The sequence below is a fragment of the Trichosporon asahii genome (genome assembly GCF_000293215.1).
Source record: "Trichosporon asahii var. asahii CBS 2479 unplaced genomic scaffold scaffold00017, whole genome shotgun sequence".
Taxonomy (NCBI): domain Eukaryota; kingdom Fungi; phylum Basidiomycota; class Tremellomycetes; order Trichosporonales; family Trichosporonaceae; genus Trichosporon; species Trichosporon asahii.
The window spans coordinates 465,501-493,492 of record NW_014040907.1 but is presented as its reverse complement, the minus strand read 5'-3'; the positions used below and the strand labels follow the sequence as shown (position 1 = coordinate 493,492).

General features: G+C 59.9%; 10 protein-coding genes and 1 non-coding gene across 11 annotated transcripts; 7 read left to right on the top strand and 4 right to left on the bottom strand.

Annotated features, from left to right (window-relative positions):
- Positions 1-437: 437 nt before the first annotated feature.
- Positions 438-4,361, top strand: A1Q1_07767 (uncharacterized protein; the record flags this gene model as incomplete). The annotated part of the gene is made up of 4 exons (XM_014326779.1): positions 438-2,124; positions 2,263-2,376; positions 2,509-4,077; positions 4,159-4,361. The coding sequence occupies 4 exons, from the start codon at positions 438-440 to the stop codon at positions 4,359-4,361; spliced, it is 3,573 nt and encodes a 1,190-aa protein (XP_014182254.1).
- Positions 4,362-4,645: 284 nt separating this feature from the next.
- A1Q1_07766 (endoplasmic reticulum protein) lies at positions 4,646-7,845 on the top strand (the record flags this gene model as incomplete). Its single annotated transcript, XM_014326778.1, has 3 exons — positions 4,646-5,039; positions 5,136-5,361; positions 5,412-7,845. The coding sequence occupies 3 exons, from the start codon at positions 4,646-4,648 to the stop codon at positions 7,843-7,845; spliced, it is 3,054 nt and encodes a 1,017-aa protein (XP_014182253.1).
- A 189-nt stretch (positions 7,846-8,034) lies between these two features.
- A1Q1_07765 (polynucleotide 5'-phosphatase) lies at positions 8,035-9,126 on the bottom strand (the record flags this gene model as incomplete). Its single annotated transcript, XM_014326777.1, has 2 exons — positions 8,035-8,681; positions 8,742-9,126. 2 exons carry the CDS (start codon positions 9,124-9,126, stop codon positions 8,035-8,037), a joined length of 1,032 nt encoding a protein of 343 aa, XP_014182252.1.
- Positions 9,127-9,327: 201 nt separating this feature from the next.
- On the bottom strand, positions 9,328-10,923 carry A1Q1_07764 (hsp90 co-chaperone Cdc37; the record flags this gene model as incomplete). The annotated part of the gene is made up of 3 exons (XM_014326776.1): positions 9,328-10,056; positions 10,115-10,831; positions 10,888-10,923. 3 exons carry the CDS (start codon positions 10,921-10,923, stop codon positions 9,328-9,330), a joined length of 1,482 nt encoding a protein of 493 aa, XP_014182251.1.
- A 432-nt stretch (positions 10,924-11,355) lies between these two features.
- Positions 11,356-13,437, top strand: A1Q1_07763 (uncharacterized protein; the record flags this gene model as incomplete). The annotated part of the gene is made up of 4 exons (XM_014326775.1): positions 11,356-11,369; positions 11,672-11,772; positions 11,821-13,086; positions 13,124-13,437. 4 exons carry the CDS (start codon positions 11,356-11,358, stop codon positions 13,435-13,437), a joined length of 1,695 nt encoding a protein of 564 aa, XP_014182250.1.
- A 317-nt stretch (positions 13,438-13,754) lies between these two features.
- A1Q1_t158 lies at positions 13,755-13,860 on the top strand. Its single transcript has one exon. It is a non-coding gene; the product is annotated as a tRNA-Glu (tRNA).
- A 348-nt stretch (positions 13,861-14,208) lies between these two features.
- A1Q1_07762 (uncharacterized protein) lies at positions 14,209-16,153 on the top strand (the record flags this gene model as incomplete). The annotated part of the gene is made up of 2 exons (XM_014326774.1): positions 14,209-15,550; positions 15,630-16,153. 2 exons carry the CDS (start codon positions 14,209-14,211, stop codon positions 16,151-16,153), a joined length of 1,866 nt encoding a protein of 621 aa, XP_014182249.1.
- A 134-nt stretch (positions 16,154-16,287) lies between these two features.
- On the bottom strand, positions 16,288-17,280 carry A1Q1_07761 (uncharacterized protein; the record flags this gene model as incomplete). The annotated part of the gene is made up of 4 exons (XM_014326773.1): positions 16,288-16,691; positions 16,841-16,870; positions 16,910-17,051; positions 17,224-17,280. 4 exons carry the CDS (start codon positions 17,278-17,280, stop codon positions 16,288-16,290), a joined length of 633 nt encoding a protein of 210 aa, XP_014182248.1.
- Positions 17,281-17,943: 663 nt separating this feature from the next.
- Positions 17,944-18,621, top strand: A1Q1_07760 (uncharacterized protein; the record flags this gene model as incomplete). Its single annotated transcript, XM_014326772.1, has 1 exon — positions 17,944-18,621. The coding sequence occupies one exon, from the start codon at positions 17,944-17,946 to the stop codon at positions 18,619-18,621; it is 678 nt and encodes a 225-aa protein (XP_014182247.1).
- A 106-nt stretch (positions 18,622-18,727) lies between these two features.
- A1Q1_07759 (uncharacterized protein) lies at positions 18,728-21,166 on the bottom strand (the record flags this gene model as incomplete). The annotated part of the gene is made up of 1 exon (XM_014326771.1): positions 18,728-21,166. One exon carries the CDS (start codon positions 21,164-21,166, stop codon positions 18,728-18,730), a length of 2,439 nt encoding a protein of 812 aa, XP_014182246.1.
- A 428-nt stretch (positions 21,167-21,594) lies between these two features.
- Positions 21,595-22,314, top strand: A1Q1_07758 (uncharacterized protein; the record flags this gene model as incomplete). Its single annotated transcript, XM_014326770.1, has 1 exon — positions 21,595-22,314. One exon carries the CDS (start codon positions 21,595-21,597, stop codon positions 22,312-22,314), a length of 720 nt encoding a protein of 239 aa, XP_014182245.1.
- Between the last annotated feature and the right edge of the window lie 5,678 nt (positions 22,315-27,992).

Genomic DNA, 27,992 nt, shown 5'->3' with positions numbered 1-27,992 from the left:
CCCGCCCCCCGCCCCCGCCATTACGACTCCTCACGACACACGACACGCACACTCCCGAACACGACACCCAGCCGTGACTTTGACCAGGCCTAGCCAGAACCCAGTCCGTCCAAGGGCAACAAAGTCACGTCGGGCACCAAGCAGCCGGCACCGCCATCTCAGCCCGTCTGACCCGCCCGACTAGCCTGTTGAGCCTGCTTCGTGCGCCTCCGCTTCGTTAGCATCGCCTCGGCCCGCCCGGTCCACGCCCGGTCGACGCACGATCGTCACGAGCGTGCTCGAGCTCGAGCTTTCGCTCTCGCTCTCGGCCAAGACCAGATCCAGCTTCTTCTCCGTCGACCGCTTCCCCTGGTTCGACTGGTACGACTGGCGTCTCTGGCACGTCTGGCTTCTCTCGCAAGTATACCGACGGCGCTCGCGCTGCAGCTTCCACCACAATGAAGAAGCTCTTTAACCGCTCAACCAAGTCGTCCGAGCAGGAGCGCGATGGCTCCATGACTCCCATGTCGACTTCACACCAGCGCTCTTCCGGTATCATGCAAGGCCACGACTTACACAAGCGCCGCCACCAAAGCGCAACTGTGACGCCTTTCCCTCTCGACGCCGGCCGCGCGAACGGAGGATCAAGGCCGCCGTCTCACCCGAACTCCACTCCGGCTGGACCGATGCAGGTCCAGCCTCAGATCGTTCCCCAGCCCATGAACGCCGCCATGATGCAAAAGCCGGTTCCGCCTCCACCTGGCGGCGCCGCTCTGGCTTCCGCAACACCTCCCCCGAGACCGCCGCGAGACAGCGCTCGCGGTGCCCCCGTAGCTCCTGGGCAGCCCGACTATCGACAGATGGAGGAGGAGGCTGCCTCAGCTCCATTCAGGCGAGATGGAGGCAACGATCGGACGAGCATGGCGAACCCTCGATCGAGATCGGGGACAGGTGGAACAGGTTCGAGTTATGTTATGCCGACGCCCGAACCCAGATCCCCAGGCATGCCGGGCCCCGGACGCTCGCCCAACGACCCTCCCATCGCGCAGATGTACGCCAGACCGGATACAGCCATGTCCCAGACAGCACCCACACAACCCGCACAGCCCGCGTTCTTCCTGCCCCCCGGTGCGGGACCACCGTCGCCCCAGTTCCGCCCCGCAACTCGCCCCTCGACTCCCCCGACGTCAGGCCGCTTCTCGCACTCCCACCAAGGCAGCATTCCCAGCTTGCACAACGTCGCTTCCAATCTCCCACCGCACATCACCGCATCCAGCTACGAAGGCCCCGACGGCTACTCAAGCGCGCGAAGTCGAGGATACAGCGCTTCGTCTCAATCAGGGCGGGGATCCGACCAGGAAGGGTCCGTTCACCCCAGCCCCCAGGTCGTCAACATGCTGGGAGGGAAGGGTGGCCAAGGCCAATCCCCTCTGAACCGATCACCATTAGCCAACAACTTCAACTCGACCAGTGCCGACGACGGCGACGAAGAGGCCCATCGACCGAGGTCAAGACGAGAACTGAACGCTTCTGGTATCCGCAGCTCCATGCCTTCGATCATGGGTGGTGGAGGTCATCATCACAATGTCCCAGAGTCAAACCGCATGGAGAACCTCGACGTGAGGCACGACGGCAAGCACGATTCAAGACACTTCTTCTCAGCCTCCAGCTCCCACAAGGACAAGGACGACAAGGACAAGGAGAAGAAGAAAGGATTCTGGAGCGGGTGGAGCGATCGAAAGCACAATAAGCTATCGAAGCACCAGTCCAACCCTGTGCAGCCCCGACCTGAAGACGAGGCTGCCTCCAGCCTAGGACACGGCCAGCCTGACCCCATTGACACACATTCGTCCCATGGCCACGGTCAATACGTTGTCAGCTCTAACGGGACGACACCGACAGTCACGACCGCGCCTGTGCACCTCGACAAGGATCTGCCTGTCGTCATGCCTGGCTCAGTTGAAGACAGGCCTAGCGCAGAAGGTTACCGCGGTGACGCTGAGCTTTCGACTGCAGGGGGACACGCCAGCTCGCTTGGGCACGGTGGTATGGAAGTCGCGCCTAAGCCCTCTTCGCGTTCCCGATCGGCTTCGAACGCAGTGTCCATCGAGGTTCTGACTTCCGCGCGCGAGACCGGAACCGACCGTCCGCGCAGGGACGGCGATCGGAATCGCAGTCGAGATCGCACAGCCGATCGCCTGCAAAGGACCCCAGCAGGGGAAGAGGACATCTATCAGCTAATCAGTTAGTCTGTCACGTCCGCTGTGTGCTAACCGTATCCAGGACAACTCTGCTCGCGCCGTGAAACGACCCAGAACGCCGTCCTCGAGCTCTGCGAGAAGATCAACCTGTCCGAAAACCCCGACGCGGCCAGTAAGGATGCTGCTCGTGGTCTGCGTAAGGTGTTCAAGCATGGCACCGACCCAGAGCGCCGCATGGCCACCCGTCTCTGGTGGTTGACGATGCGGAATGTGAGGACTCGCCCCTACCACCGTAAGTTTCTGGTTGGGGGCTGTTGACTGACCACAGACTTCGCCACGTGCCGCAAGTTCATGGCCGCCGTTGAGCCCATTGTCACCAACAAACTCGACCCTCCACCGTCGCAGGCAACTTTGCGCTGGGCGATCGACGTTCTCGCTGGTCTCACGTACGCTTATCACGCCGAACGCGGCTGCGAAGGCCTCCAGGAGCTGTGGAAGAAGATCAAGCTCCCTGAGGACTTGGACATCGGACGCCCTCTGCCCGATGACTTCCTTCTTTATTCTCCCGGTTCGCTGCCGCCCAACCCGTCGGACGCTGCTAGTATCAACACGACGACCGCGACGGTCCGAACCGATAGGACACCGAAGGACAAGCGGGACAAGGTGCGGAGGAAGCGTGACAAGGACGGCAAGGAAGCGAAAGACTCGGTTAAGGACCGGGGCAAACCGCGCGACCGGCCCAAGTATCACGTCACTCCAAGCCACGAGGATGACATTCAGAAGCTCATCGTCGAGGCGTCCGAGGGCAAGGAGAATGCGCGAATCCTGTCCGAGGCGCTTGTTTACACTGCGCCGTCAGAGTTCGACGACAAGGTTATTCTGCAAGAGTATCACTCTCGATGCCAGCAGTCCTTCACTTCGCTCAGCACGCAAATGGACTGGGCGCAGTCGGAGGCTGCCAAGTCGCGCCGTGTCGCAGACTCGATTGAGCTACAGGAGGCGACCAATATGGCTACTCCGGAGGAGAGTGCGCTCGACGTGCTCCTTGAGGCGCACGGCAAGCTCTCTGACGCTATGGAGCAGTACGATGAGCTCGCGCGTTCTGCCGCATACGAGAAGGAAGTTCGCGCTGTCGAGGAGATCAGCAAGAAGGACACCCGCATGGACCGACGGCAGAAGGATATGCTCATGGTGGACGAGACGATGCGCGCCGAGGGTTCGGCCGCGTCTCGCTCTCCGTCGCCAGGCCAGTACATGGATGCCGACGCCCGCCAGTCACACGACCAGCACCATTCCCATGAACAGATGCGTGCTTCATTCGAGAAAATGCGGATGCCGCAGGACCGCCCCGCTGCCCTGTCTCCACCTCCAATCGCCATGCCTGTCGCCCCGTCCGCGCCCATGTCGCCCGTCTACACCGGTGCCGCAACCCCTGCAAGTGCGCAAAGCCTGGGCACTACTCCGGGCATCGCCAGTGGACTGGCCGCCGGAGCTGCCGTTGGCGCCGCCACAGGAGCTGGTATCAGCGTCATGATGAATGGGTTCCAGGCCGATCGATCCTCGACGCCGTCGCCGGAAGACCACCCGCTGCCGCAGCCGCCCCTCCGTCCGGCGATGACTGGTCAGCGTGCGCCTTCCCCGGTCGGGAACAAGCAGCCCGCGGCGCGACGCATGGGTGGTCCTCGCCCGCTGCCCCTGCCGAACGCATTCCGCAGTCACAACTCAACCGCAAGCTTGCACGCTGCCTCGGACATGCACGCTTCCAGCACAGAAGGACCGAACGGTACCGCAAACGGCACTCCCGCTCCCGAGTCGAGTGCCGAGGAGATCGACGACGATGCGCCACCCAAGATGCCGTCCCGCAAAGCGCTCGGAAAGCGCAGGGCCGATCCTGACAGTGAGTACAGCACCACCACTATTTCGTGCACATCGTTTGCCTCCCAAGCTTTGCTACATTGATCGCAGAGCTAACTTACAGACGACTTTGACCCCGATAGCCTGTTCACAGGACGCACGAAGCCGCCCGCGGACAACGCAAGCGAGATCAGTGTGTCGCTCGACGACGTTTACGCCGCAAAGCCGATCAAGTATGCGTACGACGCCTATGCCGAACGCCTCGCGCTCGAACGCGACGAGCAGGCCAAGGCCGCGGCAGTGGCTGCTCCGGTTCCCGCACGATAGCCGCGATCCTCGAACTGATCATGGCGGAGAGGGTGGGCCGCAGAAACCTCCCTCCTCTCGCGTTCCTTCGGACCCTACTCCATATCATTCACCTAATACCGACCACTCCGTCTATATTCACCTGCATATGTCACGGTCAGATAGTACTACCGCAGCACCTTGTACCATCCACCTGGCCCCCCCGGGGCTGCCTCGGTTCCCTTCGCAATGTAAACAGTGAAATCCGTCAGGTTCGTGTGCACCATCCGGCATACCCTTCCCTCGGTGCCAGCCAAACTGGGAAAATGCGGGGCGCCACTGTCCGCGTCACAGCCGTCCTTCCCTCCACTAACGACTTCGTCTTGCGATCTCTCATCCAACCCACCGACAAACCAATCGACAGTAGGACCATGCGAGGTCCATTCGCAGTGCTCCTGGCACCGCTACTGGCGCTGCTGGCGCTGCTCTCGGTCGTCAGCGCGCTGCAGGAGAATCTGGCCGGCATCGTCGACTGGCACCGCGCCCTGATCGGCAAGCCGCTGGCGAGTGCGCCGCCGCAGTTTGTCGACATCGACGGACACCGCGCAGTCGTCGCCGTCACGGACAAGAAGGTGCTGGCTGTGCTTGATGAGAACACGGGCGATGTGCGGTGGCGACAGAGTATCGACACGCCGTTCCAGTACTGGGTTCAGGACGATGGTGAGTGCCTTCCTCCGCCTTCCCTCCCACGATTCGGAGTCGCTTTGCGGTTGAGACAAAATGGTTGAGTGTGCTTGTCTGGCTAACCATTCTCAGGCGTCTTGCTGCTCACAAAGGGTGGTCTGAACCTTTACCATCTGTCGACCGGAGCGCTCCTTTGGAACAACCCCGTCAGCGTCAAGAACGAGCCGTCGTCCAAGTATGGCTGGGACGTCGCGCTCGCGGACGACTACCTCATGCTCCTGACCGACGGTGCCCGTCTCACGAAGATTGACCGCAAGACGGGTACCCAGCAGTGGACGATGGTGTGGCCGGAGACTGGGTAAGTACGGAGACTAGCTACGTCGAATCCGAAGTTCAAGCTGACATCAGCGCGAACCGATTCAAGAACATCATGATCAAGGACGACAAGGTCGTCGTGCTCGACATTACGACGGCGTATGTCCGCTCAACTTTGTCGTTTATCACGCTCGACCTCAAGACTATGGGTTTCTCCGACTTTACCCAGATCGGTGGCACGCTCGAGGCGGACGGGAGCGAGGCGTTCCTCGTGCGCACTATCGATGGCGAGATCGCCGCCGTCTGGACCGAGAGGGGCAAGGTGCACTCGTCTGTCCTTCAGCCTGAGAAGGGAACTGTTGGCGCCGTGCGTGAGCGCGCCGCCGGTATGGGCACGAAGTATATCGGCCTCGTCGATGTCGGCTTCCGCGCGAACGGATTCATGCTCGGTACTCTTGAGAACGACAAGGCTCAAGTCTTTGTCGTCGACTCTCGCGGCGCGCGTGTCGTCAATGAGTTTCCTGGCTCTGTTGGCGCGGCTGCCCCCGTGTACTCTGGCAGCTGCTCCGGTGAGGCGTTCCAGTTTGCGTACGTTTTCTACTCGTTCGTCACCAAGAGCACGCAGGTTCAGACCTTCCGTCTCAACGCCGAGGGTGTTGAGCAGTCTCGCTCCGACGTCGAGGTGCCGTTTGACATGAACTCGCACGGCGTCATCACCAGCGTTGCCCTTTCCCCGCAGCTCACTGAACAGGGCGAGCCGACGCTGCTCCTCTCCTCGTCTTCGGGCGCCATCCAGCTTGTCCCGCCCAAGACCGTCGCGTGGACACGTGAGGAGGGACTCGCCGACCTCGCTGCCGCGCAGTTCGTGGACCTCGGTGAGCCGGCGACAGAGGAGACTCTGGAGACGCTCGCGGACGAGAGCTTCCCTGCGCGCATTGTGCGCCATATCGGTCTCCTCAAGGAGGCGCCTGGCTATGTGCTGCGTTTCATCCAGCGCCTCACGTCCACCGAGATTGTGGCGCAGACCCCGCCCCTCCAGGCGGGTCACCTGAACCGTGACCAGTTCGGTCTGCAGAAGCTCATCGTGGCCGTTACCAAGGGCGGCAAGGTGTTTGCGCTCGACAGCGCCAACGGCAACGCGCTCTGGACCCGCAACCTTGGCTTCTTCACCAAGGACGGACCCGAGCTCGACGTTCTCTGGGTTGGACAGACGCGCAATGTGTCCGAAGCTGGTAACCCGCAGCTCGCCGTTGTTGCGACGCGCACCAAGAACGGCTACTCGCTCACGCTCGGCTACCACATTGATGCCTTCACGGGCGAGGTCGCCGGCGACGTAAACGAGTTCAACATTCCCTTGGGCAAGTTCCTGTGCGTCGGCCGCGCCAAGTCCGTCTTTGTCACACCGTTCATCAACTGCTGCACTCGTAACCGCGTCCTCGGCATTGTCGACGCGGACAACGTGCTCTCCATCTTTCCCAAGTGCAAGAAGGTTGCGAACGCGCTCGAGGCGCAGGCGGGCGAGATGTTCTGGACGCAACACGATGAGAGGCACGGCACGACCACGCTGCGCGGCTTCGCGCCCGGACTCCAGGGCGACAACCAGACGTTCACGACGCAGGAGGTCTGGTCGCGCGCGTTCTCGAACCAGGCCGTCCTCGACATTGCGCCCCTGACGCCGAGTGAGACGGCTAGCTTTGGCCGCGCACTTGGTGACAAGTCTGTCCTCTACAAGTACATGAACCCGCACCTCACGGTTGTGACGTCCGTCACTGAGAGCGAGGACAGGGTCGCCAACGGCCACATCTACGTCATTGACACTGTCACTGGATCCACCGTCTACGAGGCCCTCGTCCCGAGCGTCCAGGATCGCCAGCTCGAGGCCGCCATGGTCGAGAACTGGCTCGTGTACGCTTGGCTTGAGGCCGGCGGTGCTTCCGGCGGTTGGCGCCTGGGATCTGTCGAGCTGTACGAGGACGCACCGACGAACTCGTCCGCCGGCCGCTCGTCGCTTGCCACCACTCCCCGCATCCGCGCCCAGACTCGCACCTTCATTCTGCAGACCGCCGTGCGCGGTCTCGGCTTCACGACCTCGACCTACGGTGTGACGGCCAAGGACCTCGTCTTCATCACCTCGGCCGGGCAGGTGGCATACATGCCCCGCCGCCTGCTCGACCCCCGCCGTCCGGAGGGCAAGCCGACCAAGGCGGAGCAGGAGGAGATGCTGATCCCCTACGACTCACTCCTCCCCACCGGCGGCTCCTCGATCCTGTCGCACGTCTACCCCGTCCTTGGACTCGAGCACCTCGTCCCCGCCCCGAGTCTGCTGGAGAGCTCTGGCCTTCTGCTGGCCTACGGCACTGACTTATTCTGCACGCGCGCCCTGCAGCCGAGCGGCACGTTTGACATTCTCGGCCAGGGCTTCAACAAGCTCCAGCTGCTCGTGACGCTGGCTGCGCTTGGTGTCGGAGTTGCCGTCGCGCGCCCCGCCGTCGCGAGGAAGAATCTGAAGGAGAAGTGGTTCAACTGAGCGTATCAGCGAGCGAGCGTCAGTTCGTGAGCGCTAGCCAGTGTCGGCGTAGTATAGATATGCAATAGTATGAAGGAAAATGCATAGACGTGGGTTTCTCCTCTTGCCCTCAGGCAACTCTGCTCAGTCCACAGGCCACCAGCTCTCCTCCTCTTCCTCCGTCCCATCCCCGTTTCCCTCGCAATTCCACTAAACATTGCGGATAATCAACCGCGCCGTATCCAGCACGCTCTGGAGCACCTCGTCAAACACGTTTGGCTCGCCCCTCTCCTCCTTCTCTCCCTCGGCAATAAGCCCCGGTGCGTCGAGCACTTCAATCTCGAGCTCATAGCTGAGGGAGGGCTGTTTATTCCCCTGCCGCGAAGTGACAACAGTGAGGTCAACGCGACACGTGTCTGCGCGATAAACCGCGCGGTCCTTCTCGCGCACGTTGACGGGCTGGCTATTCGGCTCAAACTGCACTGGCGTTTCCGTACTCAGGCTGACGCGCCAGTCGAAACACTCTCCGGGCGAGTAGACGTTCAGATCGGCCAGACGCGTCTTGACTATCGTGCCGACGACGTTTCCGCCCCGGTCCGTGCTGACACGCACTTTGTCGTTGTGGCTGCCGTGGTGCCCTATAGACTCTAAGAGTCCCGGAGGCGGGGGATAGAGACTGTCGACATGCTGCTCGCGCGAGAATCGCACTGCACCGCGCGAATCCTGCACAGCGCTGTTGAGCAGATTGTTGATCGACGCGTGCTGCTGTTTCGACATGGTTGAGGAGAAGGTAGAGGGATAGTCGGGCGGGAGGAGCGTCTCGCTCAGCGCGGGGAGGCGGACGCGGCGTTTCTCCGCTGTACCCGTTAGCTGTCCCGCCCCTAATTACAGCTGCTGCGCAAGAGCATTCCACTCACGACCAGGATTACACACCGTGCCCAGCTTCACCTCGATTTCCAGGTTCGGCTTGCCCTTCCCGAACCGCATGATGAAGTCGCCCACGACGCGCGTGACCTCGTTCCGCGGCGCGATGCCGAATATGCTCGGGCTGATCCCCGATGTTGCTGGCGGAGGAGGAGCAGGTTCGGGTGCGCCGTGGTCGGTCCGAGAGCCGGAGCCAGAGCCAGAGGCTGGCGGCGGGGTCGGCGCGGCGTGTCGCCCGTCCACCTCGGGGGTATGCTCCTCCCTCCGCCGCTTCTTAGACGGACCCTCCGGAACGCTCCGCTCGCTGTCGCTCATGCTGTCGGCGTAGGTGGGGTACTCTGGCGGATTGACGCGCTCGTGGACGGGCACGTAGGACATGGAACTGGAGTTAGGCGATGATGAAATGCGGCCTGCGAGAGAGGTGGAGGCAGCTCATGTCTTGTTATCTGATTGCTTCCGCTAGCGATCGACGGACATGACCTGAGCATCCACCGAGATACCCAGCATGATCAACTAGCTGTTGCTACGTAATGCTGCAGGCTATACATACACACTATACGCTACGCGCTATGCTTTTATCTACTTGGTCATGTCGCGGACGCCGCTCTCGGAGAAGCTAAGCATGCCTCCCTCCTGGAGCTTCTCGACAACGTCCTCTGCGTCAGCGACAGACATCTTGCCGAGCTGCTTGTTGACCTCGTCGAGGGACTCGGTCTTGAGCGCGTCCTTGAACGCAGGCGGGAAGCTCTCAAACAGCTCCCACTTGTGCTGCAGGAAGGCGCGGACCTGCTCCATGTCGAGCTCCTCCGCGCCCTCGCCCTCGATGCGCAGCTCGGCCGGCGGCGGGCCGTCGGGAATGTTGAAGCCAATCTTCATGTTCGGGTCCTCGGCGACGAGCTGGATCTGCTCACGCTCCGCCGGGCCCTCCTCCTCGGCCAGCTCCTTCGATCGCCGCTCGACATGGCTGTACGTCCGGTTAAAGTCGTCCGCGAACATCTTGAGCGACTTTGGGTTCTTCTGGATCATGCGCTGGAAGAAGAGCGCGACACCGTCGCGGCCAAGCTCGCGGCAGTAGTTCACCAGCAGTGACTGGTAAACGCAACGCTTCGCCAGGTCCTTCTCCCCGCGACGCTCCGCCGAGAACGCCTCGAGCAGGAGAGCATCGTGCGTCGACTCGGACAGCACAGACGGGTCCTGCTGTATGAAACGGTAAGAGGCCTCGAAGTCGCCCATCGGAATGTTGGCGAACTTCCGGGCAGAAGTCGACAGGCTCGGAACGTCGTCCTCGTCAATCTCGTCTGCAGCAGGCTTCGACACGGCACTGCTTGACTGCTTGTCAGCTGACTGCGATATCACCTCAACTCACGCTAGCACCCGGGTTCAGAACCTCAATCTCCTCGACCGTCTCCTTCTTCGGCGCAGTCTTAGGCTTGGGCTTGTCGAGCGGGCTCGGTCCGCTCTTGTTGACCGCGGAACTTGAGAAGCCGTCGTGAATCGTGTCACTCGTGATCTTCTTGTTCATCTCCTCCTCCTCCTTGGCAACCTCCTTCTTGACAGCCTCGGAGCGCTTGTCGAGCTCGGCAATGTGGTACTGGAGACGCTCGAGCAGCGTCTTCGCCATCGCCTCCTTCTTGCCGTCCGGGATCGTCGCCTCGTTCGACCAGGCGGGCGCGCCGTCCTTCTCCTCTAACCTCTTGCCACCCTTGGTGACGACGCCGTTCTCAACCTTGGCGTCACCGTCGATAAGCCACGCAGACTCGCGCCACAAGTCGCTGAGAAGCTGGCCGAGCATCATGTCGTAAGTCGGCTGGTTCGGCGCACCAGTGTCGGGCTTCTCGTCGGACGGCTGCTCCTTGATCCGCCGCTGGACCGAGCGGTAGTAGTCGACGCCCTTGTCCTTGACGCCATCAATCACGGACTGGATGCGGGGACGCAGGACATTGTTCAGGTCGAGCTCAGAGTGCAGCTTCTTGATGAGCAGCTTGCGGGCCTCACGCTTCTCGTGAATGTCGCGCTGCTTCCATCGGATCATGGAGCGCTTGTCGACGTTGGGGTGCTCCTCGATGTCCGAGTCATCAGAGAGCTTGACGTCAGCGCCATCACACCTTCCCACCACCTCGACATTCCACCCCAACTCACCTCAAGGTTGTCCCACTTGGAATAGTTCAGCGGCATTTTGCTTTTGGTTGCCTGTCTTCGTGTTGGCGACCTCTGTCGTTTATCAAGTCAGTCGCGACGTGTCGGCGGCGATGGTTGGAACTCTCTCGAAGTCTGGAGGACCTACCTCCACCGCAGCCGCCGTCACAGACCCATCCCGCCAGGGTTAGTCCACGTGCTCCTTTAGGCCTGTCAATCGCTGCGGCCGTTATTTGGTGCCTCGCACGCCTACGCTGCACCGACGTCACGAACGAAAACATCAAGCCCAGGTCAACAATCAAGCGTCCCCAGACACTGCACACCATTGCTTCCTACCTTCTCGGCGGAAGCTGCACGCAAAAATGCCAACGGTCGTGGCAACAGGAGCGGCGTCGGTAAGGCCGGTGAAACCTGTCGAGGTAAGCTAGTTCAGCTTGCACCGTAACTGACCCCAGCCTCTCGCCAGAATTAATGCGCATTACAGGGTGGGTAGACAGCGTGCGAGTTCGAAGCATTCTGAGGCAATGCTGGGCTGCAGTGGATCCAAGCCGCTTGCAAAGGCTTGTAATCAGAAACAGCTTCTGCGCCGCTGCGGGAATCCTAACTCAGCTTTCAATGCAGCTTAGGCGGTCGGCGACGAGCTGACGTACAGAAATTCTTGCGATCGCGCTCCCTCAACCTCATTGTTCGCGCGGCCGTGATCACGACTCTGTCGTTTGCCATTACCCCGGCCCTCCTTCTGGGTGAGATAGCACCAAGGTAGCTGCAAGCTGACATCAGGTCTCAGGTACTCTTTCTTGTCTGGCCTGCTCACTATCCTCGCGGGTCCGGTGCTGTATGTTGCCTCCATCCATTGGGTTCTGCGTGTTCGCCAGCAATGGATCTTGAGTGAGTCTGCGCAAGCCCAGCCATAGGGGCAAATGCTAACCTTCTCAGAACCTCCTCACCTCAAGTCGCCTCCGTCTCGGTTGTGCATGGGCTTCTCGACACTGTTCTCGCTCCCTTCGCTGGCTATCTTCTTCAGCTATGCGTGGTGCACTGTGGTGTTCACCTTCTTCTACAGCTGCCTTGTCAACAATCTGAAGCCAGACTCCAACCTGGCACTTCTTGAGCCCACGAAGCGCGCCCCGCACCACGGCAACGAGCGTCTGTGGTTCCTGGTCTTCGGCAACTTCTGCTTCGCTGTTCTCTTCGCCCTGCGTGATCTTGTTAAGGACACGAACTACGCGCAGTGGCCCAAGAAGACCAATGTCAACTTCACTGACGCCGTTAAGAACGAGATTGTCGAGTGCTTCTCCGGGCCGTTCTGGGGTGACCTCGCTGCCTCCGCCACCTTCACGTTGGCGTTCACCGCACTCTACCGAACCTTCCGCGGCGTTGCGTGGCGCTGGCTGGTTTCGTACGTCAGCTTCTCTCGTCCCTTCGTCCTCAACTTTGCTAAGACGTCGCGCTCGAGCGTGTCTTGGTCTCTGGGATGGTACCTCTTTGTGTCCGAGATCGCGCTGCTGGTCATTCTGAAGCCCACCCTCGCGGTGCTGGACACGTACATGACCCAGCCGCTGAACTTTGCGAGCTTCACTCGCAAGTCGCCTCTGAACCCCGAGGCGTACCTGCTTGAGGCTATGAAGAGCCAGGACCCTTTCTATCTCGACCACACGGTAATGGAGATTCAGCGCATTGTCCACGCCAAGAAAAAGCGCGCCATCTTCTTCGCCGACCCCGGCAAGCCTTCGCTCACTCATGAGTTGTACCGCGTTATGATCATCCAGCTCGGCCGCGTGTACAGCACCCTGACGGCCGATGGCAAACCCGCCAAGAAGGAGGTTCCCTCTGCCCCTGTTCAGCCGGACATGCACACTGTAACGCTGAAGAGCGGCAACATCTTCAAGCCGCCCGCCAAGAAGAGCGGCATCCAGTCGCTCGTCTCGACCATCGTGGAGACCACCCCCCGTCCGACACCGGCGCCGATACGTGATGCTGCGCACGTGATCCACGAGAAGGAGGTCACGCTCCTGAAGAAGGCTGAGAAGCCCGTCAAGGAAGCTGAGCAGTGGGCGCTGGGTCTGCCGGTCATCGGCCCCGTCCTCCGCTGGGTAAAGGACGTGCGGGGTTGCTACCAGAACTGGGCTGGTAACGAGTGGGCGCGTCGACGGGTGTTCAACGGTGTGCCCGAGTTTGACCGCTTCAAGCGGGTCGTTGACAGTAAGCTCAAGAACATGGAAGTTCAAGCTAACGACAGTCCTCAAGACCATGACCTGCGCCTCTGCCACCGAGGACCAGTACGGCGCCGTTCAGGTCGTTCTCCCCGCAACGCTGGAGGCTCTCGTTCGCGTTCGCTGGGGCGCTCAAACCCTGCAGACCAAGCTGCTGAAGGAGGCGCCGAAGGTCTCCGACTCCGCCAGCGACGGTGTCCGGGAACAGATCGGCAAGGTCACCGACGTCATTGACGACGGCATCAGGACCATTGTCGACAGGTTCGGCACCAGCCTCACCTCTGCCTTCACGTTCCCCCCGAGCGTGGCGGCGGAGCTCACTAACATTTGCCAGGGATGAGGACCGGGTAGACACATAGCGCATAGACAAAGCATTGCATGAACATATACCCCATGAGGTGCATTCTGCCGTCGTAAAGAATGACATGGGAACGATGGAATGGAGGTTGCAAACAGTTCACCAGCAACTGAAATCATGCGCGACCCTTTATATACCATGTTGGCGCGCTTGGCGCCCAACCGCCAACGGATGGCATCCGCCAGACTGTGTTTCAGAAATGCATACCGCGTCTGGGAACTTCAGGTGTACGCCCTTTAGTGTCGCGTAGCGGACGTAGTATGCCGTAGCCCCAGATTGGGCCAAATCCAGTGGATTGATCTTCGCTAGTATATCGGTTAGTATAATCGCCTCTCATTAGAGAGAGTTCTCATCATCTGATTAGAAAGTTCGCGATAGAGCAGGGTTCGACTCCCTGGCGGAGAATTCTTTTGCCATTGAACTGGGGTCGTTCTTTTTGTTCGTTACTCCAGGACCATACGTGTGATGGAGTGGTTCATGGCTGATGCTGAGTCTGCGCCTTGTTCTCCGGCATCCACTGACTATTGTTGTTTGCGATGCGATCGAGAGCGCGACAGGTCTGACGTTCCCAGCTGGGCCCCATTGGCCGGAGATAGGTGACCCACATGACACCCGTGCCCCTGAGTGTAACTAACCCAACGAGGTGGTCCTGATCGCAGAAACTAGTCTATCCAACATTACAACAACCACGATTCCATCGCCCTCGAACGACGCATGGTCATTGTATGATGATCAAGGCGGCCCGTACTCGCCATGTCGACGTCTGTGATACCCCCTGAGCGTCGACAACCGCACCCTAGTCCGGCCGCCAGCACGTCAACGCCACACTTCGAGGACCACAATGCGACACAGCACCGCGCGAAGAAGGCCAAGACGAATTTGCAGTCTTGGGAGGAGAAGAAGCGCCTTCACAAACTCAAGAAGAAGGAGCGCAAAGAACGGAAAGAACGCAAAGAGCTGAAGCGATTGCAGAAGCTCGGATGGCTGTTGACTGGACAGTCCGCGGTCCCGACACCCTCACCCGATCGACAGGCGCAGAACAGACCACGCAGCGAACTCCGCGGCACCAGCGAGGTCACTGCCAGTGAACCCAGCGGCAGCCCCAGCAACAGCAGCGATACCCGGAATGGCCTCTCCCCCGCCGTCACGGGTCTCGAGGCAGGCATCGAGGAACCGCTGAACCAGCTCGAGGTCACGCGCACCAGCGTGCTCCTCACATCGACGAGTGCGCCCCACTTGTCGCCCCGTACAGGCAGCACTCCGGCGCGTGCATCTCCCTTGGCACGCAACAGCTCAACGCCCGCCTCGACCGAACCGATCGTCATAGCGGACGACGATGACGACGAGGCACTCCCGGAACCGCCGTCGAACGCACCACCGATACCTGTCCCCGACTCACCGATCGCGACTGCTAGGCCGTCAGGTTCATCTGGTCTGGTGTCGGCTCCACCCCCAGTCAGCCCCGAACAGGCACGACGACGAAGGCGCCGTGACCTTCCCGTGCCCGTGTCTACTGCAGCGGAACCGATCGTGATCGAGGATGAGGAGGACCCCGACCTACGCCTCTTGTCCGCCACTCGGCCCACGGTACCGGTGGTGCGCCAGCGATCTCGTGCGGACGAGCGCTTCTGCGAGCTGTACTACTATGGCCCCCGCAGGGCACCAGTGTACGAGAAGATCGAGGGTCTGTACGGTCTTGACGAAGTGCTCGTCGAGGGCGGCGAAAGGCGGATTGCTCGTGGACCGCGCGCAGTGGGTAGCGGAAAAGGTTTTGGGCTGCGCGCGACGAGCGATATCAAGAACGGGCAAGTCATTGTGCACGAGTCGCCGCTTCTGATCGTGACCGACAGCGACATCTCGGGCGTCCCCGCACTGTTCGACGCGCTCAGCGACGAGGAGCGTCGTATCTGTCTCTCCTTCCCTTGGACGACTGAGTCGGAGGACCCGTTCGTCGGCATGATCTCGACCAATTTCATTCCGCACACGGGGCCGAATGGCGAGGACCAGTCCGCCATCTTCGAGTACATCTCGCGCACGAACCATTCGTGCTGTCCCAACTCTCACTGGTACTGGGACAATGAAGCGCAAGAGCGATGTGAGTGTGCCCCTGCAGCTACTTGACGAATGATCAGAGCCCTGCAGCTATTTGCCTGATGATCAGAGCTGACAGACAGACCTCATGGCGCTCCGTGACATCAAAGAGGGCGAAGAGATCAGGGCATCCTATGTGGACGAGTTTGACCTGCTCAACTCGCGTGCGAAGCGGCGGCAGATCTTGCGCGAGCTGCACGAGTTCCACTGTCTTTGCCCCGGGTGCGATGTCGACGTTGTCACGGGGCGTCAGTCGGACAAGAACAGGAAGCGCATCATGGACCTGCTCGTGCGCTGGGAGAGCGTCCGTACGACGCAGGGTATCAACGTGCTCGCGTGCGAACCAGGCATAGTCGAAGAAATCAGCAGCGTCGTCCACCTCCTTAAGAAGGAGAGGATTGAGATACACCTGGACTATCCCATCGAGATCCTGTTCCAGATTCATGCGGCTTATGGGCGCAGAGAGCTCGCGAGAGACACGGCAAAGGTTCTCGTGCAGACGCTAAGGCGCAAGGCGGGGCGTAGGAGTAAGACGTGGGAGGAGATGAAGTGGGCACGTAATCCAGAGAGCTGGCACGGTTACGGATCGTTATTAGTTGAAAGCTAATGAGTCGTCAGTAGAGCATCTGTCATAGATTAGAATGTGTGCTGTAGTACATCTGTATGAATGTTATGATTGATCAGGTTGCTGTGAGATTGGGGAGTGGGGTGGCTATTCGAAGAGGGAGGTGAGAACGAGCTCTACTTGCTCTCTGCGGCGGGCTCCTCGGGTGCCGGCACAGGAGCAGAGGTGTCGACCTCAACAGATCCAGGCGTCTTCTTGATCGCCTCGGCGAGCTCGGAAACCTCCTGCGTCGTGTTCTGGGTGCGAGCCTGGTCCCGCTTCTCGTGGAAGGCAGTCGCGAGGCGCGCAACGTTTCCAGCCTCGGCCGACTCGGCCGCGTCGCCAGCGTCGATCGCCTCGATCGCAACCTTGGCCCGCGCCTCGGAAATCGCCCGTCGCTCCGCCTCCTGCTCCTTGAGCCACTTGCGGATCTCGCCCTCAGTAGCGATGATGCCCTTCAGCGCGAGGGCATTGCGCGCTTCACGCCGCAATGCGTTTTCTGTTGCTCGCTGCTGGGCTTCGTATCGGAGCAGGTTGTCCTCTGTAATATGTTAGCTGTGCAATCCTTATCGAGAGCTGTCTTCACTCCGAAGTGCTCGGACTCATGTCGTTCCGGTGGGTCCGGGCCGCACATCCGGTGAGGAATTCACCGCTCTCCTGTTGCGCAAAAACAAGAAAAATACTACTCACCAGCACCGATACAGAGCCCGAAGATACTTGCTATACTGTCAGCTCTGACCAGTGACTAATGTAACTCACAGCTCGTCACGAGGAACGCCTTGATCGCCCACGTCTGCTTTCGGAACAGGGGCCAGAAAGCGTGCATGGCTCCGACGCCGAGAAGACCGTAAACCGTCCACCGACCCATACCCTGCAGTCCTCCGACAACCTGCAGCTGGTACTGTTATTTCGTCAGCTATGCTATTCCAATCGAAGTAGCTCCAGCTCTCTGCATGAGTTCGTTGAGCGTCGTCTTCCTTCCAGTGGCTGACTGGACTCGTGCCTCTTCACTTTCCTTGGGTGAGAGAAGGATGGGCAAGAGGGTGACGAAGGCCATGGGAACTGTCACTCACAGCTCGCTGCTGGTGGTCGAGTCTTCGCCCGCGGTCCGCACTGTCTGGGATGCTCATTTCGTCGTCTGGCGGAGGTCACAAGAGGTAGAATGCGGATGTGAATTCGGACGCTCGTACTGCGGACATGTGTCATCTCCCCTCGCCTGCAGATCGTCTGGTGGAGGTCAGTTATCGAGGCGAGCAGGGCTTGTTTCGGAGTTCATATGACCCGTGCCTGGCGCTTTGCCATCGACGGGCTTTGCGCCGCGAGGCGATTCCGAATGCCTCTAACGTCCGTCCGACTACTACTCTTCAAGCATGATATACCTTTGGAGCCGTCCCAAGGTACGTATGCAGGCTGAGAGCTTGCATGCTCGTCTGCCCTCTTATCTGATAACGAGGGAAGAAGCAGAAGCTCTGAAAGGCAGACCTACTGGACCGTCACGTGCCTCGCCGCAACCGCCTACGTCGCAGAGCAGGTCACCAGTTCAATGTTACCGCTGTGGCCTGGACAACGCAATGCTTCTGAGGTGGCTACCCGATGCCTAGTGCTGTGTGGACAGGCATTCGAACAGGGGCCTTTGAATGACTTGGGAAGCACGACTGTGCGGGCTGCTAGGTAACTTACGGATGATCAAGTGGCAGGCCACGATCCACTATCTCGGCTCTCGGGTATGACCTCCACCTGATCTCTCAACTAGACCATCCACATTCTCCACCGTGCGCCGTTTCGTTGCTCCGATGCTCGAGCTCCTCCGCCCCGTCAGCGTGGGCGGCGGGCACCTCGCAATCCTCGACTCGTCCTTTAACCCGCCCTCAGCAGCGCATCATGCGATTGCCTCTTCTTCTTTCCCCGGACATCCCGGCTGTGAGCGAGTGAATTACACGGCCCGCCTCTTGCTCTATTCCCCGCGGAACGCGGACAAAGTCCCCGGCAGCACGGATGCGACGACCGAGCAGCGATCAGAGATGATGCGCCTGCTCGCTGATCACATGAGCGGCTCAGGACAGGAGACGGGCGCGGCGCTGCTAGCGCTTCCGACATTTGCACAGAAGGCCGACCACCTCGCGCAGCACTTCCCAGATTCGCACCTCACCTTCCTCGTCGGCACGGATACGCTCACAAGAGTTTTCGATCCGAAGTACTACGATGACATGGACAGGGCTCTCGATCATCTTTTCGAGCGGGCACACCTGGTCTGCTGTGCTCGCGGCGCTGACGCTGACGCTGTCCTCAACGAGCACCCTAAGATCCGCGACTGGGCTCAGAAGGGGAACGTGCGCTTCATCGAGGCTGTCGGCGAAGTCAGCTCGACTGCGATTCGACGCGCCGTCCAAGAGGGCAACTGGGAGCTGGCTGAGCGTCTCTGCGCACCCGGCGTCGGCGAGTACGTTCGGCAAGAGGGTTTGTACCGATAGAATTAGAGGCAAGGGATGTACGCTTGAAAAGACTAGACCAGAGTGATAATGCATGGATGCTATGCTACTGTACTGAACTCAAATGTTGATGCTAATGCTGATGTTACTAATGCTGGAGGGCGCGGCGCCTCTCCGAAGTGTCGGGGACGGTGACGAGTTCCTCGAACTCGTCCTCAAGCATGGCCTGGCGCTCCTCCTCGACGGCAGCGAGGGCCATCTTGACGAGCTCAGGGCTGGTGGGGAGTGGGGCGGCAGGGCCGAAGGGTGCCGTCGTCTCGAAGACGGTAGGGCCCTCGATCGTGCCAGTCTTAAACTTGGATACCAGACCGGGCGGGGTAGTGAGACCGAGCTCGGCAACGTTTCCCAAGAACTTCTCGAGATCGGCCTTGGCCTGCGCGGGCAGCGGCCGCGCGGCGTCCTCCGCCTCGAGATGCCAACGGAAACGCATGCCACGGATCACGGCGTTCAGGTAACGCTCGTCGGGTACGATGCGACCCTCCTGCCCGGCGCCGGCGCGGTAGCGGGTCATGACTCGCTTGTGGATGCGAAGGATCATTGACTCGGCCGCCGCCGTGCGCGAGAGATGAACGTCCTCGGCGGGGACGAACCAGCCGCGTCGCTGCTTGTTCTCGCCGCGGCCGCGGCCAGCCTCCGCGCCGAACATGCGGATCATGGCGGTGAAGATCGGCAGCGGGAGGTAGACTTCCTGCGGCTCGCGGGTGCCGGGGTTTTCGCGGCGGAATTGGCCGACAAGACTGCTCTCGGCGTGCAGGGCCAGGCCGAATACTCGCTGCGCGAGGTTGACCTTGCCGACCGAGCCCAGTGCCTCTACGAGCGCAACGTACTCAGGCAGCGGGTGAACTTCGGGACGCAGGTCGCCATTCTCGCCGCGGACCGACTGCAGGAAGGGATGCAGCGCATAAGTGAGCTTGACGAGACGATCAATCTGTTCCGTCGACTGCAGGTGCTTGATGAGAGCAATGACCGAATCCATGTTCGGCATGGCTGCGAGATCGTCCTTGCTCGAGCCTCGGCGGCCAATGGTCGTTCCACCGAAGAGAGCGTCGTCGGCGTTCTGCGCATACCCGTATTGTCCCGAGCGATTTGAAGAGCGGAAGAAGACGTTCAGCGCCGTCGGCGACCAATCCCGGAATGTTGACCGCATGTATGCCACCACGCGGGTGACCATTGAGGGCTGCTTCAGCTGCGCTGCCGCGTACTTGATAAGCACGAGGCACGAACGCCATGACAGCGGCCCAAGCATGTACTGTGCCGGCCCCTCTTCCTTCTTCTTCTCCTGCGCGCGCCTCGACAGCTTTTCGGTCATCTCCGCCGCCTGAGAGTAGTTGGGCGGGGAGAGCATGAGCGAAACGAGGGCGACATGAGCCTGCGTGTTGGCTGTGTATGCCCAAGCATTCGACCGCGGCTCCTCCGTGAAACTCTCCGGGTATACCAGGGGATACATGTTGGCCTTGGAGAACATGGCAAGGAGTGGCGGGATGTTGTTGATCGGAAGGGTGCGGGAGAGGATCGTGTTGGCCAAGATAGCCAAAGCACGCATTGTCGCGGCGTACTGTCTCGGATGCACAGTTGTCGGATCCATGTCCAAGGACTCAAGAATGAGCTCCAGGAGGTCTGAGGTCGGGTGGGGAACTAAACTCGGCGGGCTTGTCGGAACAGGCATCGGGAAGCCTCGCAGACGCTCGTCCAGTGCATGATGTTGCGGGTGCCAGAGATCCAAACGGTCGTGCGGGCTGAGTGCCTCACCGGGCCACCGCCAGGTTCGAACGCCAGAGAACCAGAGCTGGTGAAGTGGCGTGCTCTTTGGCTTGTGACGGGGAGGGCCGCCACCACGGTAGAAGTCCTCTGGGTCTGCACCTTCAGCTATCCGGCCCTCAATAATCCAGTCCTCGACAAGGCCGACGAACGCCTTGGCTGCAATGTCTGGTCTATCCTCGGCGACAGCTTGCCGGATAACGAGGTCGTAAAGCGTTTTCGGTCTGGTCAAATGCCGACGTTGCATTGTCTCCAGAAGTACGAGTACTTCCGCCAGTCTTGGAGGGATCTGGAGTGGCTGCTGATCCTCAATCGAGGGCTGCTGCGTGCTCGATATCGCCTGTATCGGTACCTTCTTCACTTTCCGCACGGTGTGATTCTTCTTGTAGCAGATGACGCTCATCGTGCGATCCCTAATTGTCGCGTCCCCTTTCATGAACTCGGCGGCAGCTTGGATTGCTAGCGGTCCTCCTCGCTTACTTCGGCGGATAATGTGATGAAGAATGACATGCCGGTCGAGCGAAGAAAGGCGGTCCTCGTCGAAGCCGTTCTTCTCGATTTCTCGCATCAAGCCGCCATATGAGCCGTAGACACCATCGTGAAGAGTCGGCAGTAACCGGCGCAGCTCGCGGCTGGAATCACGAGCCCGTCGCTTGGAAGCAGGTCGAGGGCGTGACGGCCCGGCGCCGTTATCGTCGTGTACACGGCGGTACAGTACCGAGGCGTGTGTTGGCGCAGGTGCCGTTATGCGCCATGATCTTGCCAGCATCCTGGACTAGAGCATGTCGCGGTCGTCGGTGGGAACGGGTGCTGCGATCTCAAAAGTCACTCTGTCAGTGAAATCAGAATTCGGACTCGGACAACGACGGACGGTTTGGGAAAAGTGTCCCTGAAACTGTCACGTGGGCAAAGATGCAAGTGTCAGGCTCTTCGCTTCCCACACAGCACACAGCACACAGCTTGGGTGGCGTGAATTGAGTCGTCGTCGCCGCCGCATCTTCTCTTCTCCATATCCACCATTGTCACCTATCCATTGTACCATCCACACTCTCGACGACGCTGATGTTCAGCATGAGTCATTCTGCACTCCTCTCAAGACCTCCGAACGCCAAGCAATTCCACTCCCACTCTCATCCTCACTCTCACTCTCCGTCACCCAACCCTGCTCCCGCCCACATCCACCACCCACGACCAAGGATGCCCGCAGACCCAGCTGTCAAGGATCAATCGTCTCCCAGGAAGCGTAACCATGGCCGCCGGAGGGCAGACGCCCGGAAGAATGCTTCCGTGAGCAACACGGATACTGCCGAAACTACCCCAAACGAAGACGAGGAGCTGTTTGACATTCTGGGAGTCTCCAAGGTTCCCCAGCAACAGTCTCGTCTCCAGCCTGGCCTCTTGCCGATCCCCCAGACTCAGAATGCGCAGAACGACAAGAAGCGTACCCGGACCAAGAACAAGAACAACCGCAAGTCTCCTCCGCGTGCGGAACCCTTGGACGTTTCCGATCTGTCCAAGTCTTTACCCACCTCTTTCCTTGCCGACAAGCAGTGGGATATGCCTGCGCCCGTCGGCGGCCAGCAGCTCACCTGGCAGCAGCTCGACTCGCCGTCTGCTACGCCATCGAAGCCTGCGAAGAAGACCCGCAATGCGAAACCTAGAGCCTCCTGTGATCTCGACACGACCAACTTTTACGCGAACAACCGTGCGCAGCATGCGCCTGTACCTGTACATGCTCCGCAGACGCCGCCCCGTGTACCAGTACCCCATACCGACGCGATTACCCTCCCGATCGTTGGCGAGTTCCCCCGCATCAACAAGATGCCGATGACCGCTGGGCCGAAGTACGCTGGACCCACGTTCCACAACTCGCCTGCCTCTGGCTCGCTGCCGCAGCCGGACCTCGACGACTTCTAGAAGTCTCCCACTCTACGCTCTTACAATCTCCTCCTTGCTCTCTTGCCGACAATTGTATTTGTACCAACGTACCCCAATTTCCCTCGTATCAGACCGACTCGTCTCTCTCGCTCTCTCATCTCGATCTCGACATCATTTTGTTGTTTGTTTTGCAAGTTAGTAACGTACGAATCGACCTGACCGACAACCGCGGGCACGCATTTATTAACGCCCGCACAACAGCAGCCAGCTCAACAAGCATACTAGCATGCTAGCAGCGCAGCCAGCAGCCAACCACCCAACACTACACTACAATATCAAATCAATCTGCAATCTGCATGGAGTAGGAGTAACCATCTCAATATCAAGTAGTTTACCACCGACAAATCAACCCCACCAGCTTCAACCGCTGCCTGGAGGACACATCGAGTTATGCATAACCGTTACTCGACTGGACATGAGCAGTTACTAACGCGCGGCTGAATCTGACGTCACAGCAGCCGAGACTAGTCGCAGATGACAGCCGGGAGGGTGTTGTGGTTGCCGACGCCGATCTTACAGGACGAAGCGGATCCTTGACAGGGTGCTGGGTCAGGCTGAGAGTGGCGGTGCCAGTTTGCGACGAAGTGCCTCATCGGGCAGCCCACGGACGCACCCAGAGTTGGGAGGAGCAAGTGGAAGGGAGAGGGTAGGACGAGAGGGTTCGACCCAGCAGCGGCTCGTCACGGATGGCGAACGGATACGGGTCGCGGTAGAATCCTAATCTGCAACCCTCTTAGCACACTCGTAGATGAGAGAAGCGGGCGTGGGACAGTGCGGCAGGGCAGCAGGAGTGGGCGAAACCTTCCCGACTCGAGTCATCCAGCGTAACGGTACCAGGCCGAGAGGGTGGCGTTGGGAACCTTCATTGTAGCCGCATTACCCAGAGTGCATTCTGTACTCATAGCGGCGCGTACGACTCGCCCGCGATCGCCCGCTCCTGTTGCCGCATCCGCGGCACGATGACACAAGTCTGCACACGTATCGGAGGTTTCAACCGCGGAAGCACGCAGTCTGATCGCCTTGTCTCACTTGTCGATCTCCATTGCCGTTCCATGACGAGCGGCTTCCCGTCGGTCCCGTTCCAGCGTTGTGGCACATACACGAGCCTAGGCGATGCCGACCACCTAGGACCGACTTCAGCAAGTCTGCCACCTGACCGGACTACTATTTGCAGTCTTGCTCTTGCACGAGCATCGCACAAGTCTCGCCACGAAGGCGCACTACTCTGTCTGCCCCGGAGAATGTCTTCGGGTAGGAATGAGTGCCTGTTAATGGCATATGCGGATACGGTCAGACGTCAGTGCTTTTCCGCAGTCCTCTCTGTGCATAGACTTCCAGTGGCCGGAGAGGGCAGTTCATTCCTGCTCTTCCACAGATCAGACAGTAATTTACAGCTGCACAACCTTTGCCGACCTCAGGGCATCCGCGCACTGATGGGGCCGCTTCGCTGCAGCTGGCCGTATCAACAAGGCGTCGTTGGGAGAACAGAGTGGCATCCAATACCTGAACACATCGAGTTTGCTGCATGGCGAGCTCTTGGCCTGGCAGAATACATCGATGCGAATCCACTGGCTTGTTTTCCGGCCCGATCCTCACTTGCTCGCAATCTAAGTCGTCTTTCTCATAGGCGATCATTCCATCGGCGCCACTCCCAACTTTCGGTATCTGCCTAGGGTTTCCACAAATCTACACTGATGACAACGCTGGCTCCTGGCAAGGTAACACGCAGATCTGTCCATCGCGTCCCCTGGCATAGCCATCCTCAGCGCTGTCGACGATCAGACCAAGCCGACCGCCACACTCATTAATGCATTTGACCAGATCACGCCAGACTACACCTCACGCTCGCTCTCGTCTTGACGTCATGCCACGCGCCCAGCACGCACCAGCGAGGCAGCTTGCACCTTCACATGCACGAAACACTCGATCGGCGCAGTTACGTAAAGACAACAAAGTGCCCGTGTGCTGGGTTTTGTCCGCGGCTGCCATAATACGCCGAGATGTACCTGGCGAGTTGCCGTAGGTGCCGTAGGCGTACCCAAGTCGCTGGGCTGGGTGAACCAAGCCCGCCTGTCTAGGTGACCTGGCTATGTGAGGCGTGCCTCTCGTGGCTCTTTGCAGAAGTTGGATCAAGGTTTGCATGTTTGGCCGCAGGAACTCCGCACTTGCCTGCAATGTGCCTTCAGCTGTGCCTCAAGTGCCTTGAGTGCCTTCGGCGACGTCCAGTAATGACCGCGAGAGTACAAGAGCGTGGTCAGTGGCCCAGATGCCCAGATGTGCTGCTGCTCGAAGCCTGCTTGAAGCCTGCTCGAAGCCTGCTCGAAGCCTGCTCGAAGCCTGCTCGAAGCCTGAAGTGGGAATTCAGCGCCGAGCTTGCCTCCCTTGCCTCCCTTGCCTCCCTTGCCTCCCTTATTCTCGAGCTTGTGATGATCAGCTCGCAAGTCCGCGGCAACTCTATCAAAACTTTGTCACCAAGCATATCCGCGCATGGCCAAGAACGTGGTCTGACGTGTCTGCGTAGGCCCGTTACGCGCCTCGTGTGCGAGAAGTCGCAGAAGGATAGGCTCAACTGAATGTCGACAGTGGCCGTTTGGCTTCGACCCACTCTCCGTACATTCTCCGTCGTAGCCGTACTCCGAGCACTCAGTCGCACTCAGTCCGGAAGTGGTGAATATCCGGATCTGGTCGCGGGAGGGGTAAGGCGAGTTGGAATTGTTGCATGTAACAGGTCACAGGTCGCAGCATTGTGGCTCGGCACGTTGCTTGGCGCGGTGTGGGTGCCACTCGTCACCTTTGTAGCTCGAGACCAGTCAGCGTGCCAGCCTGCCAGCCTGCCAAGGCACCAGTGACCAGTGACAAGACGGAGACCCAGTACCACTAGTGACGTTGTCACCTTGCCACCTTGTCACTGAACATTGGTACTTAATTGTCTCCCAAGGCTCGTCAGCTTCGAGAACATCGATATGGCGTAACGTTGCGCCGCCGTGCTCGCGCTTCTGCCCGTCTGGCCGTCTTCCGAGTGTTCTGTGTGCTCTGTGTGCTCTGTGTGCTCTACGCGCCTGTGCGGCCAACGCCTTCCGGCCCGTAGCGTCCTTCCAATCCGAGTGCGGCGTCGCGGCGCGGCGCCAGTTTCCGGGCGTTCCAGATACAGGAACGGCGGCGTCGGCGGTCCAGACGTCGGGGCGTTCGGACCTGTTCATGCATATTCATGTTTCCACTAGCGGGCGGCACAGGTGTACAGGCGCCAGGACATCGGCTCGTCGGCGCTCTGGCCGGCGAGTCGAAGAGACAAACAGACAGGACGTTTGCAGGATTGAATGAGCGGGGGACCTGGTGCCTCACACGAGCACTTGTACACATTCGTCGAGGCCAGCACGCAACTGCGAAATGAAGGGAGAGGTTGAGCGGAGACAACCCTGGCCGCCTGGCTGCGCCCAAGAGCGCCCAGAGGCTGAAGCTGGCACACTCGCACGTGGAACGGCGCACCCCTGCTCGTGAAACTGGTCGAGTCGCGAGAAAGCCCCGCCGCAGTTCATAAGCCTGGACGCAGTCGGACACACAGACGCAGCAGCTCGGCCCGCCTGCTGCCGCCCGTCCGCGCTCAACACCGAGCGCCGCTAGATCATCATCAAAGATCCAACTGGGACATGTCTCATTGCCTGTGTACTTGCGTTCATGAAGAGCCTACATTGATACAGAGGTAGGCTCGTCCATGCAAGACAGGGCCGGCATCAGGCGCGCTACGAGTTGCTGGTTTTGGTTCTAGCGCTCTCCATCTGGCCCTGAGATGGCCCTGAGGACATTTGCTCGCGCTGGCTCGCGCCTCGACCATTGCGACTGCGCGACTGCCCGGCTCTGACCCCATGCCTGCGCGCCGCGCGCCTCCGCCCCGGCCTGGAAGGATCAGGGAGTCTCCCTCTGTGTGTTTTGGAACTCAGTCTAAATGCCCTGTCGCGCCCTGACTGCACCCGGTATCTACGGCATCCCACGCATACCAACAGAGAAACATAAGACACGCTAGCACCAGCGCTGCCCGCCCTGCCCGCGCTGCTCAGCAACCAGCGAACCTCCTTTCGCGGACCAGGTTTGATGCTCCGTGGGTTGTGGGATCGGGGTTGCCGGTCGCGAGTCGAGGACATGCAGTGCGCCATAAGCCAACGCCATGCACTCACCTTTGCGGGGACGCCTCGTATCGTGCACACAAAGGTACAAGTGAATGGGAGTGTGCCATGCACGCGCTGCACGCTCGCGTTGATTCGATGTCTGCCGGAACGAGTCAGTGATTGTTCTGCGCAAAAGAAATATCAGCGAGACTCGTAGGAACAAACGGTGCTACGGAATACAGTCACGGCACGGCACGTCCCAGACCTGACGATTGCTACGTTAGGCGACGAGCTAGAGTTGTAGGCTGGAACCTCGATAGCGAGGCCAGGACCCCCATGGACCCCAGGCTCTGAACCCGGCCGGCCAGTAACGTATCGGCAAGTCGCTCAAGTAAAGAGCTTTACCCTGCCCGCACGCCTTCAACCCTCTCTGCGAGCTGTCTGCGCTCTCGGCCCCTGCCCCCGCGAACGCGACCTCGACCCCTGCCTTTACCCTCCTTTCACCACCCTGCACTCCTGCACTCCTCACGCTCACGCACCTCGACCTGACCAAGGTGCCAGCCAGGTCCTGTCCAGGTCCTGCCCTCCTAATCTCCTGCCCCCTTCTCTGCGATCCTACAGGAGGAAGGACTCTTTCCCAAGCATCTCTCTCTCGACTCCCATCACCCTCACTACTCTGCACTCACTCACTCGACGCACCCTCGCCCGCCGCCATCACCCCTGCTTCATTCACTCAACGGAGGCAGTTTTCATATCGCCCTCCTTACCCCTCCGTTCATCCACCCCAGACGACGTCCAACCTTTTCTGACACCTGCATCCAAACCACGTCTGTCCGTCTATCAGTTGCGACTTCCGACTCCGACTCTGTACGCCCGAGCTAGCTGGCATTCTAGCAATCGACCCCTTCTCCCTCTCCCTCTTCCTCGATCCTCCCAATCAACTGAATAACGACCAAACAAACGCCTCGTCTTGCATACATCCAAGCAATTGTCTCGCGCCGTGACAATCGCGACCAACCAACACGTGTAACGCTCCTTCAAACCCACCCACTGCATCCCTCACCCCGCCCCTCGACCTCTCCTCCAAAGCAGTGCTCAAGCACGTCTACGCGTCTGCGCGCTTTGTTCCCCGCCCCCGCACTCTTGTTTACAGCTGCGCTGTTAGCTCCACAGTCAAATCATCGCGCTGCCCCTGGCCCGCTCGACTCTGTTGCTGCTGTCATCTGAAATCATCGACCTTCATTCCAGCAGTCACCAAAGTCACTAAAGGTGAGTTAGCCATCACTTGACCTCTCCTCCGTGCATCACACTCGTTCGCGCGTCTCGTCTCGCCGCAGTTGCTGCAGTTGCATGACACTACTGCTGTCGACCCCTGCCCATTCGACAACTCTCATCTTCCAACCACCGCTTCAAACGATCCCGCCCGACGGTGCACTTGCCTCATCCGCCAAGCCATCGAACCCTACCTGTCCGGGTCTCCCTCCCAAAACCGACCTCTTCCCCCTGCACTTTCTCTCTTCGTCCAACCGATTTCGACGCGATTCGTTGTCCTGT